At 44.0% G+C, this 19,252-nt stretch overlaps 1 protein-coding gene across 2 annotated transcripts in view; it reads left to right on the forward strand.

Annotated features, from left to right (window-relative positions):
- Positions 1-514: 514 nt before the first annotated feature.
- The window catches only part of LOC310794557 (leukocyte elastase inhibitor-like), a 25,050-nt gene continuing 6,312 nt past the window's right edge, over positions 515-19,252 (forward strand). Inside the window, exons 1-6 of one of the 2 annotated variants that reach the window (XM_083656528.1) lie at positions 515-636; positions 3,517-3,698; positions 10,289-10,387; positions 14,666-14,806; positions 14,982-15,099; positions 16,243-16,385. In XM_083656528.1, the coding sequence (XP_083512654.1) occupies positions 3,522-3,698; positions 10,289-10,387; positions 14,666-14,806; positions 14,982-15,099; positions 16,243-16,385 (678 nt within the window). In that variant the 5' untranslated portion in view covers positions 515-636; positions 3,517-3,521. The remainder of the gene's footprint in view (positions 637-3,516; positions 3,699-10,288; positions 10,388-14,665; positions 14,807-14,981; positions 15,100-16,242; positions 16,386-19,252) is intronic. The other variant, XM_083656529.1, reaches the window with a different exon arrangement.

Genomic DNA, 19,252 nt, shown 5'->3' on the forward strand with positions numbered 1-19,252 from the left:
TTATTTTCTAGGGCTTTCTTACCATACTGATTTTCCATTATATCCTTCATACTTTTGACACCAACAGCCCTCCGCTTTAACAATGTTGCTGCCTGCTACAACCAACAGGCTTGTCAACGCTTTTCTGCGCTGGCCATATGGTTTCGACCTAGCCTTGTTTTCCCTAATGTGTGCATTAATTTATTTGCTGATGGTGTCCAAATAGTTAATTTGACGAGCCCTGTAAAGTATGTCTATAATCATGTATATAACCATGAGCCTGTAAAGTATGTCTATAATCATGTCTATAACCATGAGCCTGTAAAGTAGGCCTATGTCTATAATCATGTTTGGATACTATTTGGAGACCATGAGCAACATCAAATAAACAAATGCGCACATTAGGAAGTGTGTTCTTTCATTTGGCAGAGGCATTTTTCGTCAACAAAGGTCATACAAAGTAGGTTGGGTTAATGTCTCTTCCTTATTTTTTAGGTTCCTTGATGAGAATGCGGAAGTTCACTTTGACAGCTTGGGCGTGTCGACCCATGTAAATACGGAGATGGCTCAACCTGAGAAAGTTTTCCTGACAGATGAAATAGGCTAACAGGCTAACAGTAGGCTACTGATCACTTGTCGACCAGAAGAAGCGCGTCTGTAAGTACAAGAGGCTGTTGGGAGGATCCTGTCTCATTCACTCTCTTTTAACTCGGTTATGATGAGGCGTGTAGGGTGTTTACTTTGATCCGATATGGCTAATTCTCTGACAGTTGTATGAATGAACAGCGTCGATGGAGACAGGCCGTGTGTTATTAAAACCAGTGGTGGAAATGGCCAAGTTTTACTCTGGGAACCCCTATGGCACCCCCCAATCAAGAGCTTGACTGTTGTTCCTATTGCTTTTACTCATTACCATTAGAGCTACATAAAAATATATTTAATATAGGCTACTTAAATAAGATTGCCGAGATCTACTTATTATTTCCCCTTGATTTTATTCATGACACAATGACATTGGCAGCCGCAGGCACTGCTTATTCAGCTTCCAAATACATGTTCTCCTACATTCTCTGCTCCTTTCATGCTGCGTTCAGGTGCGGTCAGATTTATGAACACGCTTTAGAGAAACATGTATACGGTAAGTGATTTCCCACTATAAATTTAATTTTTTTTAATAGTGGGAACCTGAGGATGAATGCCGTTCCTATTCTCGTTCTCACTGTTCTCTCTCAACATTTACTCTGGGAACTCTGTTCCCAGGCGTCCTCCCCCCCCCACATTTCGAGTCACCACTGTAAAACACCAAGTTTTGATAGTGTTCAGGATTGTCACTCTTCTCAAAGACATTCAGAATTGGATTTTTCATGGTGTGTTGCTTGTCCATTGTTTGATTTTTAGGTCTGCAGTAAGCTATTGGTCTACGTCTATAAGGATACGGCATGATGCGACTTTCACGGCTGTCTGCCTAACTGACCGACAATGCCTAGTCCAGCCTATAATAAGGGATAGTACCGATAAGAAATGGAAACTACACTACACCATATTCCATTGAAGAAATTGTTAATTTAATGTTGCCTATCGGCCAAAGCACATACTGTACTTGTTAGAACATGTCTTAAGACGTCCTCCTGATCAACAGAGGTTGCTGTAATTCGGCATATGTGTAATCCACCAATAATTTGTTAATTTCAATTAAATATCAACTCATGTAACTGGTTTCGCCATGCTGAAAATGTGGTCAGATGCAGCCTGCCATCCCTTCAGGACCTACACACTGCCTAGGATTCTGAAGCGGTCTCAGAAGAAGATCATGGCCGACCCCTCTCACCCAGGTCATAAACTCTTTAGGACTCTCGCCCATGGGAGAAGACTGATGTCTGGGAGTACCAGAACCCTTCGTCACAGAGATAGTTTCTATCCAACTGCCATCCATCCGCCTCTTCAACGAGACCTGAAAGAACCCCCACAAATATGGACTTTATCAAATCCACCCCCCGATGCCCCCTGAGCACAACCGGCTCAGCAATGGGCCGGGATCCCCCCCACGGACATTATCCTACTGTACCCCCACCCTGCTCCCCATCTCACTTTAAAGGACTTCTATTTTGCACTTTATAATTTGTGATTGTTTTTTCTCTATTGCTTTGTCTCTACTATTGATGTGACCGCTGCGCTGCATACTTGCACTAAGTCCAATTCCTTGTTTGTAATCTAATTATTAATTACTTACTGTGGCTATTAAAGTGAATCTTGAATCTTGGTTCATTAGTCGCTACTGCCCATTAGGGTTGTGCGATGTCACCTAAATAACCATTGCGATGGTTCCACAGTGAAACATCGTGATGGACGATGGCATCGTCGTTGACGGGGGGTGGGGTTAATTAATGATTTATGAAGTCCATGCGGTGCCGTTTGGCTGCGCCACTGCAATGTATGTTCACGTTTACAACAGGACAGCTGAGCTCTACATGGCATGAGAGACCAGCGGGCTTGGATAGGCTACTACTACAGCACAGAGCCAGGCGATTCAAACAGTAGGCTATCACTACCAGCAATATTGAAAGGTGCAACACAATCAAACGTTAACGTTACAGATCGTGACCAAAAACATGTGTGTGTTTAATTTAACTAGCTGGCAGAAAAGGGGCAGAATTACTGGCAGCTAACGTTAGATTTGTGTGGGCTCAATTTTGAACCTAACAGAGTTCCTGGAAACAGGCGAGTTGAATTCACAGTTGAAGACTTGTACACTCTTTATGAAACTTTTGCATTTGCCACTTTCTTAGAAAAGGCTTGGTTGATGAGGAGGAATGAAATGTATAGATAAAATAAGAAAAAGAAAATGTATATATTTTGTGTAACTGTGTCATATAATCCCATGTGGGATGGGCCACAATGTGGCATGACACGCAAATAAAATAATTATTCATTCATTATTCATGTAACATTACTCACATTGGGTTGAAAACAGGAAAGAACGTGAAGTTTCTTCGTTCTTAACATTTTCACAACACAACCGACTTCTGCTTATCTTCTCTTCCTCTCCGCTTTACCGCTTCTCTGAACTGGGGATAAGGTACGCTTTGCCGCTTGTTTAATGCCGCCCGTGCATTCCCTGTGTGTCGCGGTTGAGTGGAGTTAGCCTTTTTTATTATTAAATCTGCCAAATTTTAATTAGAACAGATAATCACGATGGTCCGATGTAGAAGGCTCAGAAGTCGATAAGGGTTGGCCCATCGACGATGGTCGATGCCATCGTCCATGGTGCCCACCCTACTGCCCATCAGATCACAGGTGTATTTAGGTGGAAGATTGTAGTAATAACAGGCACAGTAATACATTTGAATGTGATAAGTGCTGCTTGGTGAATTGTCCTCCTACGATGAATTTGTAAAAGTTCATGTTCTGTAGCCTATCTACATTTGCAGATCATCAAAGCAACTCAATGGAGTTTGGCGACTAGAATGCAGCATATCAGATCTCAAGGGATATGAGATACACTGAGTGTAATAATGTGCTGTGTTTTCTTTGCATCAGACACAATGGCAACAACAACCCCACTAAGCGAGGCCAACACCAGCTTCTCCCTGGCTTTGTTCAAAAAGCTGAGTGAAGACAACAAGACCGGCAATGTCTTCTACTCTCCCCTCAGCATCTCCTCAGCTCTGGCTATGGTAATGCTGGGAGCCAGGGGCAACACAGCCACACAGATGTCAGAGGTACGCGCACACACACACACACACACACACACACACACACACACACACACACACACACAAACACACACACACACACACACACACACACACACACACACACACACACACCCCTACCTCTCCCACTGAAAACTAATGCCACAAAACACACCCATTTGAACCTGAGGAGTGTTTGTACAGTATACATTCATGTGTCATTGCAAGTCAGTGTACCTGCCTGGTTAAGATGGATGTTGGAATTTTAAGAATCTTTCTTTTACCTTGCCACAAAAGAAAAGGTGTGGGTTCAATAGAATTATCTTGTATCCTTCTTTGTGGATGTCTGTTCAGATTTTACCTCCAGAGGATGAGATAGGTTGGTATTAGGACCATTGATGTATGGACGAAGTGAAAAATGGCGAAAACATGAATCTCCTGTTCGTGGCAGAGTGGGTGTGGCAGGAGACAGTCACTGTTCTGCCAGATCTATTCATAGTATCCTGTTACATCATCACATGGCCAGGAAAATAACAGGCGAATGTAATAAATGAACAGATTATTATAATCAAATCAAATGGCAGCCACAGTCAATGAGCTGAGTATGGTAAAGCACCATATTGGTAGGAAATGCATGTGACATCATGGGAATATTATCCATAGGCCTTCATTCAGTATAGAGATTGCTCCTGGGACCTGAGGATGTGATTCATTTCTCCATAGATGTTTTGTCAAATCTTTATAAACGGAGTTTGACTTGGACAAACCAAGCGATTCAGCGATATTCAGAATCACAATAGACCAGATCAGGAGGGGGGGGATGAACCCCCCCCTTTTTTCTTTTCTCTTTTGTGGTCCGAGATAATTGTTCTATGGCCTCGTGGTTCTGAAAATAGCTGAATCACTTGGTTTGTCCAAGTAAACATATTTTTTAACATCTGTTTATTCAGTTTTAAATGTAATAAAGACATCACAGAAATACAGTACAGAACAAAAGCAACAGACCGCCTCCCTCCCCAAGAAAAAGAAAATAAAAAGGGGGTGGGGGAATAAAAATGGTGGTGACACAAACGAGGAAGATTACATACAAATGATCAGATATCGTAAGTTACATGGCAATGACAAAAGACACAGTTAGCTTGACAAAACCTCAATCATTACACTTTCCAAGCAGGCTGAGAATAGGTTGCCAGATTTTCTGAAATACCCCTTCTCTGTTTGACATAGTGAATCCAATTTTCTCTAGGTGTACCACATTTCCTAATTCCTTAAGCCACATATCGAATGTTGGACACTTCTCTGATTTCCAGGATGTGCAGTTTTCTGGCTAGCAGAGTAGATAGAGAGATTGCTTGTTTTCTGGCTAGCAGAGTAGATAGAGAGATGGCTTGTTTTCTGGCTAGCAGAGTGGATAGAGAGATGGCTTGTTTTCTGGCTAGCAGAGTGGATAGAGAGATGGCTTGGGATACCTATCCTTCACCCTACCCAGTTCAACTACCCCAAACAGTGCAGTTAAAGGATCAGGAGGAAACTCCTTATCAAAAGCTTTAGAGAGAAAATCAAATAAGTTACCCCAAAAAGTTTGCAACTTATGACATTGTATGAATAGGTGAGATATAGTTAAAGTCAAACTCTTTTTTTATAAGGATTTTACGAAACGTCAATGGAAAAATGAATGGGGAATTTCACTCCCTAGGCCCCAGGGGGATTCCGAAAGAGGGCGTGACTTAAGCAGTCTATGAGAGACAGTTGTGTCAGCAAAAGTGTCTGGATCCTGATCTGTTCTGACTCACTAGGTTTTTATGGTGGGCAGCTCTCTGTTGTGTTGCTATAGGAACAGCATACAGACAATAAATGCCTTGAAGACAGTGAAGCAATCAGCTCACTCAGTCCAGCAGCATGTAGGCGAGCATTTTGTCCCATTGTCTGGCTGTTGTAACTCAGGGGTTGTCAAAGTGGGGTCTGGGTCCCCCATGGGTCCTTGAAGGGGTTCAGGAGGTCTCCAGCAAAATCCCACTATAATTTATTTCTCTACATATTATTCCCAATTAGACAATCTAATAATGACAAGACTGTTGTGGCCACAGATTTAACTCGGAACTGTTTACTCTGCATATACAGCATATATAATATACAGTCCTACAGTTCCACACTCAACAACATCATCATGATGTTTATCTGGCGGTATGGTGGTGACATGAAATCCTATGAGAGGTCCTGTCATAAATAGTCTATAAGTATATCTTTGTTTTAATTCTGTAATAATAAGCAGCAGCCTGTAGCACTTAAACGTTTACGTTCAGTAAACTAAATAAAGGGCCCTGTCAAAACGACAAAGGAGCTGTTTGATGTATAATATATATATGTTATAAAAGCAGCAGCATTTTAGGCAGCAGTTGCGAATGCACATCAGGTTTTTGACCTTTTTAAAGCTTGCAGCATTCTCCATTTCCAACCTATGCGAGCTTCTGCTCAGGCTTACACCTATATTTAGACATATTTTATTTTTGGTATGAAAATGTTTCAATGTAAATATATTGCATATCACATAATATATTGTTGGCAATCCAAAAATATCAGTAGCCTATCACTATCTGTCCTCAAAAGCCCAAATTCAGTCCAACCCTTGTCCTTGCTGTGTTACTAATACCCTTTTCACACCAAGGTCCAACCAGGGTTATTCCAAGATTGATTTTGTGTCTGAAAGGGTTAATCCGTGTCGGCTGACTCGGTTTGAATGTCAATGCGTTCACTTTGTGACATTAAAGCAGCTACGCGCAAGATTTTCGATTGTTATTAAACAGTATAATTACAATATTGATGCATCACATCTTACCTATAATAGTAGCTGAGACCAAAGCCGTGTGAATCGGAGATTGCTCTCTTAAGTCTGTGTCTGTCTAAACTCGCGTCAACAGGGGGCTCTCTCTCTCTCCTTACCGCCGGACCAGATAAACCCGGAAGTGAAACCCGGAAGTGAAACGCAGCTGCCTGCCTTACCCCGTTCGCGCTGCCTAGCAACATACCATAAACAAGGAGAACGCCATGCATACTCTCGCGAACATCTCTCGTTATATTCTAACAGGTTTTTTGGAAGTTATTTTGTGGTTATGCCCGAAGTGGCTGCTGCAAACCGTTTCATTTCACTTCCTGATCTGCCCTGGCCACAGAGAGACTAACACTGGCCGATTCACTCGGGGTTCAAGCGAGACTCTGCATTGGTCTCGTCTACTATTAGAGGTAAGATGTGATGCATTGATATTAAATTTAGACTGTTTAATAACAATCGAAAATCTTGCTCATAGCTACTTTAAAGGATAATTTCGGTTTTTTTCAACCTGGACCCTACTTTCCACACTGTATGTATCTAAGGGACTCATCGTGACATATTTTTTTCAAATTGGTCGAGTACTCACCGAGATAGCCTTGTTTACAGCTCGAGCAATGTGCTCAAACAACTACACAGAGTACTTACACAGGGCAATCCTGCACCGCATCGTCAATACTAGGGCATTCACAGACTAGTCGACTAGTAAAACCACTAGTCGACACTGTGCTTAGTAGTAGTCGACTAGTCGTTTTTTTTTTTTTTTTTTTTTTTTTTTAAATCTTTAAGAAAGAACATGAGGTATTTACACGACATACATGGACTATCATATCCCATATCCCATATCCCCCACAAAGAACATCAAAACAAAACAAAACAAGAAAACTGCACAAGATACACAATAATCCAAGAACAAACAAGACTATTGGACAAACAACCAAACAAAAACATTGCATTCAAAGTAAATACATACATACATACATGTTGGCAGCTAGGAAATGCATAGCTTTAAATTGGAAAGCATCCAATCCCCCAGCTGTAGTTCACTGGTGGAATGAACTCTCAAGCTACCATACGTTGGATAACATTTACTACAAGAGCAAAGGCAGATTCTTAGACATCCCCAAAATATGGCAACCACATACAGAGTTTGACTTTAAGAACTTTTTACCCCAGTGTCATTAGGCTTATCAGGATAGGAGCTGAATGCATTGTTTTTGTTTGGTTGTTTGTCCAATTCTTTGTGGGGGATATGGGATATGGGATATGATAGTCCATGTATGTCATGTAAATACCTCATGTTCTTTCTTAAAGATAAAAAAAAAAAAAAAAAAAACGACTAGTCGACTACCTTTAGTCGACTAGTAAAATTCACTAGTCGTGAATGCCCTAGTCAATACACGTTCACTAATAAAACTGCTTGGTTTTCCGGCGGGGAGGCTCAAACTGTCATTATAGTGTTTGGCAACATGGAAACGACTCTATACTTGAATATTATCATCCGGGGTTTACTGTGGGACAGAGAAAATGTGCGTATGAAGAGGCGAGGAGAGAGAGAGAGAAAGGAGCAGAATTGTCACCAGCACAGCGCTGTTGACGAGAGTAGAAATCCTCCGTGTTGACACAGTGCAAGCTTCCCTGCTACTCTCGCTCTCTCCCTCTCTCCTCGCCTGTTCATGCCCATTTTCTCTGTCCGGACAATTCATGTATAGAGTCGTTTCCATGTTGCCAGACACTATTGACAGTTTGAGCCTTCCCGCCGCCGGCGAACCAAGCAGTTTTATTCGCGAACGTGTATTGACGATGCGGTGCAGGATTGCCCTGTGTAAGTCCACTGTGTAGTTGTTTGAGCACATTGCTCGAGCTGTAAACAAGGCTATCTCGGTGAGTACTCGACCAATTTCAAAGAAATATGTCACGATGAGTCCCTTACATAATTATACAGTGTGGAAAATAGGGTCCAGGTTGAAAAAAAACGAATTTCTCCTTTAAGGCTATAGCAGCCTATGCTCAGACTGCTGTCTTCCAAGTGGAGCTGTGTGGTCAGTTTTTACAATGCCCTATTGTGTCGTCATGCCCCAACTGCCGCCCCCTCCCTACTCTACCCTGGAGGTGCTACTCCCCCACCCGCCCCCTCTCTACTCTACCCTGGAGGTGCTCCACACCCCGCCCCCTCCCTACTCTACCCTGGAGGTGCTCCTCCCCCACCCCGCCCCCTCTCTACTCTACCCTGGAGGTGCTCCACACCCCGCCCCCTCTCTACTCTACCCTGGAGGTGCTCCTCCCCCACCCCGCCCCCTCTCTACTCTACCCTGGAGGTGCTCCACACCCCGCCCCCTCTCTACTCTACCCTGGAGGTGCTACTCCCCCACCCCGCCCCCTCTCTACTCTACCCTGGAGGTGCTCCACACCCCGCCCCCTCCCTACTCTACCCTGGAGGTGCTCCTCCCCCACCCCGCCCCCTCTCTACTCTACCCTGGAGGTGCTCCTCCCCCGCCCCCTCTCTACTCTACCCTGGAGGTGCTCCTCCCACACCCCGCCCCCTCTCTACTCTACCCTGGAGGTGCTCCACACCCCGCCCCCTCTCTATTCTACCCTGGAGGTGCTCCTCCCCCACCCCGCCCCCTCTCTACTCTACCCTGGAGGTGCTCCTCCCCCGCCCCCTCTCTACTCTACCCTGGAGGTGCTCCACACCCCGCCCCCTCTCTACTCTACCCTGGAGGTGCTCCTCCCCCACCCCGCCCCCTCTCTACTCTACCCTGGAGGTGCTCCTCCCCCACCCCGCCCCCTCTCTACTCTACCCTGGAGGTGCTCCTCCCCCGCCCCCTCTCTACTCTACCCTGGAGGTGCTCCTCCCCCACCCCGCCCCCTCTCTACTCTACCCTGGAGGTGCTCCACACCCCGCCCCCTCTCTACACTACCCTGGAGGTGCTCCTCCCCCACCCCGCCCCCTCTCTACTCTACCCTGGAGGTGCTCCTCCCCCACCCCCTCTCTACTCTACCCTGGAGGTGCTCCACACCCCGCCCCCTCTCTACTCTACCCTGGAGGTGCTCCTCCCCCACCCCGCCCCCTCTCTACTCTACCCTGGAGGTGCTCCACATGTGTGAAAGCAACATGCTTCATGTCTGAAAGGGTACACTTCACGTAACGCCCGGGTCATGCTCAGGGGAAGCAACCCTGGTGTGAATTGACAGAAGAAGGGTTGAACATGGGTCAAGTAACCCTGGTCCAACCCTGGTCGTTGGTCTGAAAGTGGTATGTAAGCGGTCAATATGTCTGTTCACCAGTATCACCAAGACAGATCTTATACATTCTTGGCACTTTGCAAGGAATGTTGAAGGTTAGAAGAGTGCAATGCTGAGTCATCAGTTGTGATGAATGTGTGTGTGTGCATGTGTGTGTGTGTGTGTGTGTGTGTGTGTGTGTGTGTGTCTGTGTGCACGCATGCGTGTGTGTGTGTGTGTGTATGAAAGAGGAGAGGCGACAGCCCTGCCATGAGGATTATTTTCACCTCCTAGTTTTTAGCGTGCAGCCGACGGCCTCTTAACCTGATTGTTAACCTGCTCGCCAACAATTTCCACAGTCTGTTGATAGGCCTCCCCCACACACACACACACAGTCTGTTGATAGGCCTCCCCCCCCCCCCCCCCCACACACACACACAGTCTGTTGATAGGCCTCCCCCACACACACACAGTGTGTGGGGGGGGAGGCCCACACACACACACACACACGTTTGAACTTCACACTGATCCTAATGATGGGACATGCTACTGGTTGCCCCCCCAGGTCCTCTGCTTCAGTAAGGCCGAGCCGCCGAGGCAGGCAGGAGCAAAGCAGATGCAGCAGCAGGCTCAGCTCAGCAGACTGCCACAGTATCTGCAGAAGGTGGTAACAGAGCCTACAGTACAGGGACCCAGGGGCATTTGACTAACATGGGCTGGTTGAAGGTGGTAACAGAGCCTACACTACAGTACAGGGACCCAGGGGCATTTGACTAACACATGGGCTGGTTGAAGGTGGTAACAGAGCCTACAGTACAGGGACCCAGGGGCATTTGACTAACACATGGGCTGGTTTGTGTCATTGGTGAGGGGTCCTTACAGGGAAAGAGAAGGTGCTTCCTCACACTTGAGTTCTCACTTCCTTGCTTGCTGATGATGGATCTTTCTTGTCTCTGTAAATACAACTGGGAAATATCAGGCTTAAAAGCAACCCTGGTTTATGCGCTGTATTCTGTAAATTCAACGTACTACATGGAAGTTAAAGCTGTCAGCTAGGGCTGGATGATAATTCAATATGATCATTTATCGTCTTTAAGATATTTTAATATCGGGAATCTAAATTGATGATGACAAGCAAATTTTGGGTATGGTAGGAATATTATTTGAAAATGTCAGTTTTGCTGAGCTTACGCTAAACCGGTCACACAAGCGCCAGGCCTTTACCCCGCCCACAACTTCCATTGACTTCATGCCTGGCAGCTTCACGCTTCACGCTTATAAAATAGAACTGAATCCTGAATGATCGCTTCAGTGCAGCTTCAGCATGGCTTGAGCATGACAAGCGCGCAGCTGGTGTGAACGGCTTCGCCTGTTACAAGGACGCCGAAATGAAACTTGTGGCTTCAGCGTAGCTTCAGCATTGCTTGAGCGTTGCTTCGGCGTATGGTATGAACGCCCTGTTAGAAAGGTTCCCGGTCAGGTGCTTATTTGCGGCAGGGCGGCCAACAAGGGGCTTAATCAGGGGCCAATCAGGCTGGCCAGTTCCCTGGAGCTACCGCAAATAGTGACATCATCAATGATGTATGACATCACAATGGGGAGCCAGCGGACAGCGATGACCTCACAATGAGAGTGATGATGATGATGTCACACAGCGATGACATCATTAGCAGTAGTAGCACAAAGTGACATCATCGGATACAATGACCTCATTGATGATGTGCTGTTCTCGGTGATGACATCAGAGCCACAAACACATCATCGGTGATGTCATAGATGCTACCAACACCAGCACCTATATAAGCAGACGCGAGGGACATGATAGAGGAAGGCGGTAATAGACTGAGAGTAGGGAATCAGTGGATGGATAAATCCAGAAGGAGGCGGTAATGCAACGTAAAGGATGCCAACTGCCATAAAACACCACAGAAGAAGAAGAATATAGTTCCTGAGAAGCTCCTGTGATGTTCCTGTGAGGAGAAGTTCTGTTCTATTCGGACATGGTTCCAGCACGTATGTTCATTGATATTTCAGCAGCGCCCATGCAGATCAGGCACCCGCACCTGTACAGAGCGCTTGGGGCACCTTGTCTGTCAGGGTACCATAATGAGGGCACTTCCCAATCTGGGAAGGGGTTTTGCGATCGGGGGAGCCTGAATGACCCTGCTGTGAAAGGCAGGCTTGGGTCAACGCATGTCAACATTCACAAGTCAAGCGATTGTCCAACGACCAAAGATCCCTACAGCAGATGGTCAATTATGGATCCTATGAGGAGGTCCGCGACCTCTTCGCTACAAAATGGTCCTTCGAGCCAGATCTTTGCATTACAAACAGAAAGTGGTACTGCCGGATCTCCATAACACAGATGATATGTATATATATATATATATATATTTATAAAATGGCTCTCTCAAATCAAGCAATCTGATTGGTTCACAGCCATTGTATAATTCCAGTAACCGAGTTCAATAACCCATGGCCATGGGTTATTGGTTGCCATGGCAACTCTCTTACTAAGAGAGTAATAATAAGGCTTACCTCAAATGACAACGTAGAAAAAAAAAATGGCGGAGACAGCTGTCAGATCCTTGTGAATCGATCTTCGCTTATAACTTTACTAATACTTCGCAGAAAATGATGTTTTGTACAAGAATAGATGCGGGCTAATGTCTTCTTTGCAAAAGAAAGGCTGTTAACTCCGCATTTAACCCCGCATTTAACCCCGTAACGTTAGTTGGTGTCGGGCAAGCCCTGAGAATGCAACGCTGCGCTCGAGCTGCCTGGGTTTCCAGAAAGCTCTCAGCCAAGCGCCAGGATTGGCCAATGTCAACTTCAGTCTCCAGAACGATCCAATCAAATCACCCGCACGTCTATCTTCTTGCTAGAGGTCCCGCCTTACAGTAGTGTTTCAACTGACTCTCAGAATACCATGCCAGTCGGACTTATAGTGTTATTATTATTATATTATTATACTTGGAACCCTTTTATAAAAGCAATATAGCACTCGAGCAGCGTGTGTTGTGGAATATATCCCCCTGCTCAGTTGTTATCCCACGAGGCCGCAGGCCGAGTGGGATAACAACTGATCAGGGGGATATATTCACCACAACACACTTGCTCTCGTGATATATTGCTTAAATATATAATCCCTGATTAACATGATATTGATTTCAACCACAATATCATCCAGCCCTAGTGTCACCTTAATCTTGATAACTTTGATATCACTCTTGTTATCTCTTGTATGTGCTATGCAGTATGTAGTTGATGTTGTTTATCAAGCTTCACTCTATGTACTTGTAGTTTAAGTTGATGGTTGGTGTCTTACTGATTTGGATGCACACCATACTTGAAAAGTAGATGGGCTTTTGTTGTTGTCCACAATGGAGATGACTGTAAAACAACTCAGGGTCAGGCTGGTTGCTGGTTGGTTTGGTTTGATTTTCTTTGGTTCTTTTGTCAGTGTTGATGTTCATGCTTTTTCTTCTGTCTTCTCATGTATTATTCTTATGTATGGTTCCTTTTCCATATTCCTTGTTGGAAGTCGGAAGTTTGTGATGTGGACCTGACATGCAAACAGCAGCGGGTGATGTTCTCAGATAAAGACAAACTGACACTACTGACAAGTCTGCAACTTAAAGGAATAGCTTTTGAGAGATTTTCCCGTTGGTCAGCTTTCTCATTAAGTCATCAGAACATAAGATGGCAAAATCATCCGTGTCCCCAGTAGATCATTGGCTCTGGAGCTGGATGCTAACACTTTAGCAGACAGTATGTTGAGTGATAGTAGGCGACTAGCATTATCCAAAAGTATGAAGACTGACCTTTTTATTATGATTACGCAAAAGTGCCAGACTATAAGCTGAATAGATAAAGATTACTAACCATTTAGCTTTAGAACTGCTAGAAGTTCTCATTTTGTCACTTTGCGATAGTGCTAATGGCTACTATCACTCAACATAGTGTCTGCTAAAGTATTAGCATAGAGCACTAGGGCTGTGGCGATTCACTTATCTCCCGATTCGATACTTTCACGATTCTTGGGTGCCGATTCGATTTATATTGCGATTCTTAAGTATTGCGATTCTACGATTATTGCGATTCGATATTACGATTTATTGCGATTTTTGTTTCTTTTTTTCTTTTCTTTTTTCAGTTTGTTTGCTTTTTTACACTAGATTACATGGGAAAAGTTGAATCATACACTAGAGACTGTATATTATATCATGAGTAGGGCTGGGCGATATAGTTAAAAACAGGGGCGGACTGGGATCATAATTCAGGCCGGGCATTAGATACCAAGCAGGCCAGGCCGATATGGGCCGACGCGCGTGAAATTTGGGCCGTTTGAAGCCCAATTTGGGCCGTTTGAAGCCAGATTTGGGCCGTTTAAAGTCCAATTTTACAATGAGATGCACCCACTTTAACCCTGAAGTGCAATTATTACTTCAGACTAACTAATAAAGTAATAAAACACTAGTAAACCAGTAGGCGGCGCCTGGCCTGCTGTTCAGTGAGTGGCCTGACTGCAAGCACCCAATTTTTTTTTTTTTTTTTTTTTTTTGCGATTATCGATTCTGGAATAAAAGATTGATTCAAAAAATCGTGACATTAAAAATCGCGATACTTAGGTGAATCGATTTTTTCCCCCACCCCTATAGAGCACTAGAACCAATGATCTCTATGTGGACACATGGATGATGGTCAACGTTCAACGGAAGGAGGATGTTCTAACAACTAAGTTGACCAATGGGTATTCCTGTGGCATTCCTTCAAGTCCACAGTTTCTAATACCGGTAGTCTATATTAACTTTGGTTCAAAAACTAGTCTTCCTCTGCCTTTAGGCCAATGCCTGTCTATATGTCCAATGCCTGGCAGAGTCTTCCTCTGCCACTAGGCCAATGCCTGTCTGTAAATCTGGTCTTCTTCGGCTGTCCGCAGTGCCTGCACATCCAGAATCATCAGGAGGACGTCCATGTCTGCTTCAATAAACTGATGAGTGAGCTGAACAAGCCTGAAGCCCCGTACGCCCTCAGCCTGGCCAACAGGCTGTATGGAGAGAAGTCCTACCAGTTTGTTCAGGTGTGTCTGTATGGACAGGGGTGGGTGTGTCCTCACAAAGGTAGTCCTGATGGAATGAGAGGCACAGATAGGAATCTTTATGCTCGTTGTAATACCCCCCCCCCCCCATTACTGTGAATGAATGAATTAGCTTGTTTAGGAATCCGTAGTACTAAATGTATATTGATGGTTTCAGGATTTCCTAGCAGAAACCAAGAAGCACTACAACGCAGAGCTGGAGTCTGTGGACTTCATAACCAGTCCGGAGGTGGCCAGGAGCAACATCAACAGTTGGGTGGAGAAGCAGACCCAAGGTGGATCACACACACGCACACACACACATGCATGCGTGCACACACACACACACACACACACACACACACACACACACACACACACACACACACACACACACACACACACACACACATACACACACACACACACACACACACACACACACACACACACACACACACACACACACACACACACACACATTCATCGAAATCATCAATCATCAATCATCAATCATCAATTGGGAAGAGACGGTAGAATGAATCACTGCCAATCTTCTGGCGGAGACAAAAACTCACCTTTTCAGGCTACACCTGGGCCCTTCTTGAACTAACATCTTTTCATAAAATAAAATAAAATACGAATGTTACTTATTCCTTCTCAAACTACTTACTAATATTACATGTTACTTATTCCTTCTCAAACTACTTTGTACAAAGTGCTATTCTAGTCCATCAAAATGTCTTAGCTGTCATTGTGTTGCATAGATGTTCTCTCTACTGTTGTGATATTGTAAGTCGCTTTGGACAAAAGCGTCTGCTAAATGATGTAATGTAATGTAATGGGAGGAAGTGGAAACACAAAAAATGGCAAAACTGGCAAACACAAAAAATAGGTTATCTCGAGAACCACTCCCATTTGCAAAATAAATTTTAGGCCCTCTGAATTGGGGGTGTAAATAGATACATGAGCTATCTACACCCAGGTGTAAATAGTCACATCGTCGTCTATTTACACCTGGGTGCAAATTAGCGACTGAGAGCAGGTCTGAGAGCAGGTCTGAGAGCAGGTCTGAGAGCAGGTCTGAGAGCAGGTCACGTGGAGGCTGGTACCCAGGCTAGGTGCAAATAGAATCTGCCTAATTGTTTTTCAGAGATGGGAGGGGGAGAGCACAGCTTGCTAGGGAGGGGACAGGCTAGTTAAAAAAAATGACAATTCGTTCTGAGTTTGACAACAAGCTTTAGAAAAGAGGTGAAAACCTGGTCTGAAATTGCTTATTGCAAGTTTAAAATAGTGATAATGCACATTTAATTTTTTCATCATTTATAAAGTTGACTTTTTGATAGAAAGAAAGCTATAGTCCATTTGTTGTATCCAGTGCTGTATCTTTATCTCAAACGTCATTGGTTCCTTGTGCTTGTGTCTGTGCCGTTCACCAGATAAAATCAAGGAGGTGCTGGTCAAAGGTGTGGTGGACAACCTGACCAGGCTAGTGTTGGTCAATGCCATCTACTTCAAAGGCAACTGGGACAAGAAGTTCAAGAAGGACTTCACCAAAGATGCTCAGTTTAGAGTCAACAAGGTAACGCTGCACAACAGAAAAAAACGGACTTCAGAAAAATGTGTATTGGTTTCTGAAGTTGAAATGCATGGTCGAATTAAGCAATAAGCCCCAAGACGCTGTGGTTTACACTGATTTTACAACAGCTAAGGGGTGTTCTAACTAAGGCACGCAGCGTTCAACACCTCTTAGCTGTTGTAAAATCACTATAAATCACAGCCTCAGGCGGCTTTTTGCTTTTATAAAACGGTTGAATGAATGATTTTATTCTGGATAATGCATGACAAACATCCAAGGGTATGACATGAGAAGTGCGATGGTCCCTGGTCTCATAAAAACATGACACACAATAACATAGTGACATCAGGTAAACAATACAGAACAATCAAAGGATAAGAGGAACAGGAGATAAAAACCAACATACCATAACACCGGACTCACATTTTACACTAGTTTGCTCAACAAGAATTTCTTCAGAAGGTTTTTAAAACCATTCAGAGAATTGGCAAACCTAATTTTATTAGGGATTTTGTTCCACTCCCCTCCCCCCGTATAGAGGAACTTACTTCTTCCTACTTTGCTCTTCAGATTGGGCAGTTTCAAATCTGCTACACTGGCTCTTGTGTTCTGGCTATAGATGTCACGGACATACTGGAAGTACTTGGTTAAATAGTTGGGACAAAGGCCATGTAATATTTTATAAACCATGATCATTTTCAACTGTTGAACTCTGCTTTCAAGCCAATTTAAATCTTTAAAATGAGATGGGCCAATGTGCATTCTTGGACTGAGGCCAAGGATGACCCTCATAAGTTTGTTCTGGGCTTTTTGGAGCCGGTCTTTAGATTTGTTTGTGATGCCACTGTACCAGTATACACAGGTGTAGTCATAGTGACATTGAATTAAGGACGTAGCTAAAGTCCTCATTATCTTCTTGTCCAGGAACTTAAGATATTCTTGCTAAATACTTTCTGAGAGTGAGTCTTTCCAGTGACAGAGAGGGCCATGGCTTCACTCGTCATACACTGATCCAGTTGACTTCCCAGATACGTTACACAACACTTATCTTGTAACATGATGACACCATTACATTCTACCGAAAAACAGCTTGTTGTCACATAGTCAGCTGCTTACTCTCTGGAGCTCTTCACCCAGAGACTTTCCAACTGCATCTAAGGACTCTCTAGTTACTAGCAGAGCGGAGTCGTCCGCGTACAGAAACAAAGGACATGTACATGCAGCCTCCATGTCGTTTATGTACAATAAAAATAATAAAGGACCAATTACTGTTACTGCATATAGCCTACCTGGCAATGTTTGAGCAAAAAAAAGAAGAAGCAATATTGATAACAAATAATCGTTATTCTGCCAAGCAATGTAGTCTTTCAAGCACCCCTCCAGTCAGTTCAACGTTCTATGTGCGCCTGCTTTATAGTCGCACATGATCTGTGCTATACACTAAGGAGAAAAACTAAACAACGGATTTTAAAGCTGATGCCCCCCCTCCCCGCATAGGAAGAGCGTGACTTGAAAAATGGTTACCAAGCTAATTGTTAATTAACAAATCTTGTTACAGCCAGCAGGCAGCGGGCTTGGCTAACATAGCTAGCTAACATGGCACAGTAATACTGTGATGCGATCACAGCCACAGGTGTGTGTTTATAGAGTGTTAGAGTAATGACTTTGAACGCGGCTCAGCCAATCACAATCAAGGACCGGAAATATCGATTTTATACTAGCTAAGGTTTCTTAGTCACTGGCATGTGCAGGGTTACTGGTAAAATACAGGATGATGTACAGTAACTCTGTGGTTATTGAGTTGGATAGGGATTTATTTGGTTGGTACTTGGAAGTGATTTTCTTTATCATGTTGTAATTTTGTTAAAGGTTTGCTCATTATCATTTTTGTAAGAAATAATATGCTAAGAACTGACAGTCGAGTGGTTCTCCCTGTTTATTTACCAGAGAGTTTTCCCTACCTGTAGCTGCCGGTCTGTGGTGTCTCACATTTCACTCTTGAAACGGCTAGCCAATCGGAACAGAGGGTTCATTAATATTAATAAGCTTCACAGACGCAGTAACAGAAACGGCCTGTTATTGGCAAGGCTCAGAGAGATGCTGGAGAATGAACATGTAAAAATGGATTGAGTGTTTTTGGTACATGACACCCCACAAACGTTTTTTTAATGGACCTCTAACTAGGAAGCATAGAATATGGGACATTTTAAGAACAACAGTGACAAACCAGCAAGAAGTCATATTCTTCGTGGAAGCGCTCTGACTTAGTACTGTAATGAAGTCCTGAAGCGTTGTGTAGACCCCGCAGCTGGGAATCAAACTCGGAAACTCCGGCATGGGAGGCGAGGAGCCTATGGAGTCTAGTGTCTGTCAATAGACCGTCTCTTAAGGTCTCGTGAAGTTGACTCACTACTGTACAGTGTACACAGCACCACCCACTGGCTAATGTTACACATTACGTAGGTCTGTCAAGGCCAGATGCGGTATGGTAACATTTCACACTGGTTCCCAACTTCCAAAACCTCCAAAGACCTTAAACATCAAAGATAATTTTGATCTTAGGTTGCTTGCTACAGTCTAGTAAAGCTGCCTTCACAACATAAGTGACCAACCACGAGGTAGAGCAGAGGACGGCCAGCAGTAAGTAGGTCAAAGTTTATACAATTTGAACTTTGAGCTAGAGCCCGACCGATACTGGATTTTTGAGACCGATGCCAATATCGATATTAGGGAGTAAAACATTTCTGATATCGATATATCGGCCGATATTCTTATATTATAAATACACATTATATTATACGATTTTTTTTGCAATGATCTCTCAAATATCAAACACTTGACAAAGATATGAGTTGACATGACTTGAGATA

This window comes from Poromitra crassiceps (genome assembly GCF_964638095.1).
Source record: "Poromitra crassiceps genome assembly, chromosome: 2".
NCBI lineage: Eukaryota > Metazoa > Chordata > Actinopteri > Beryciformes > Melamphaidae > Poromitra > Poromitra crassiceps.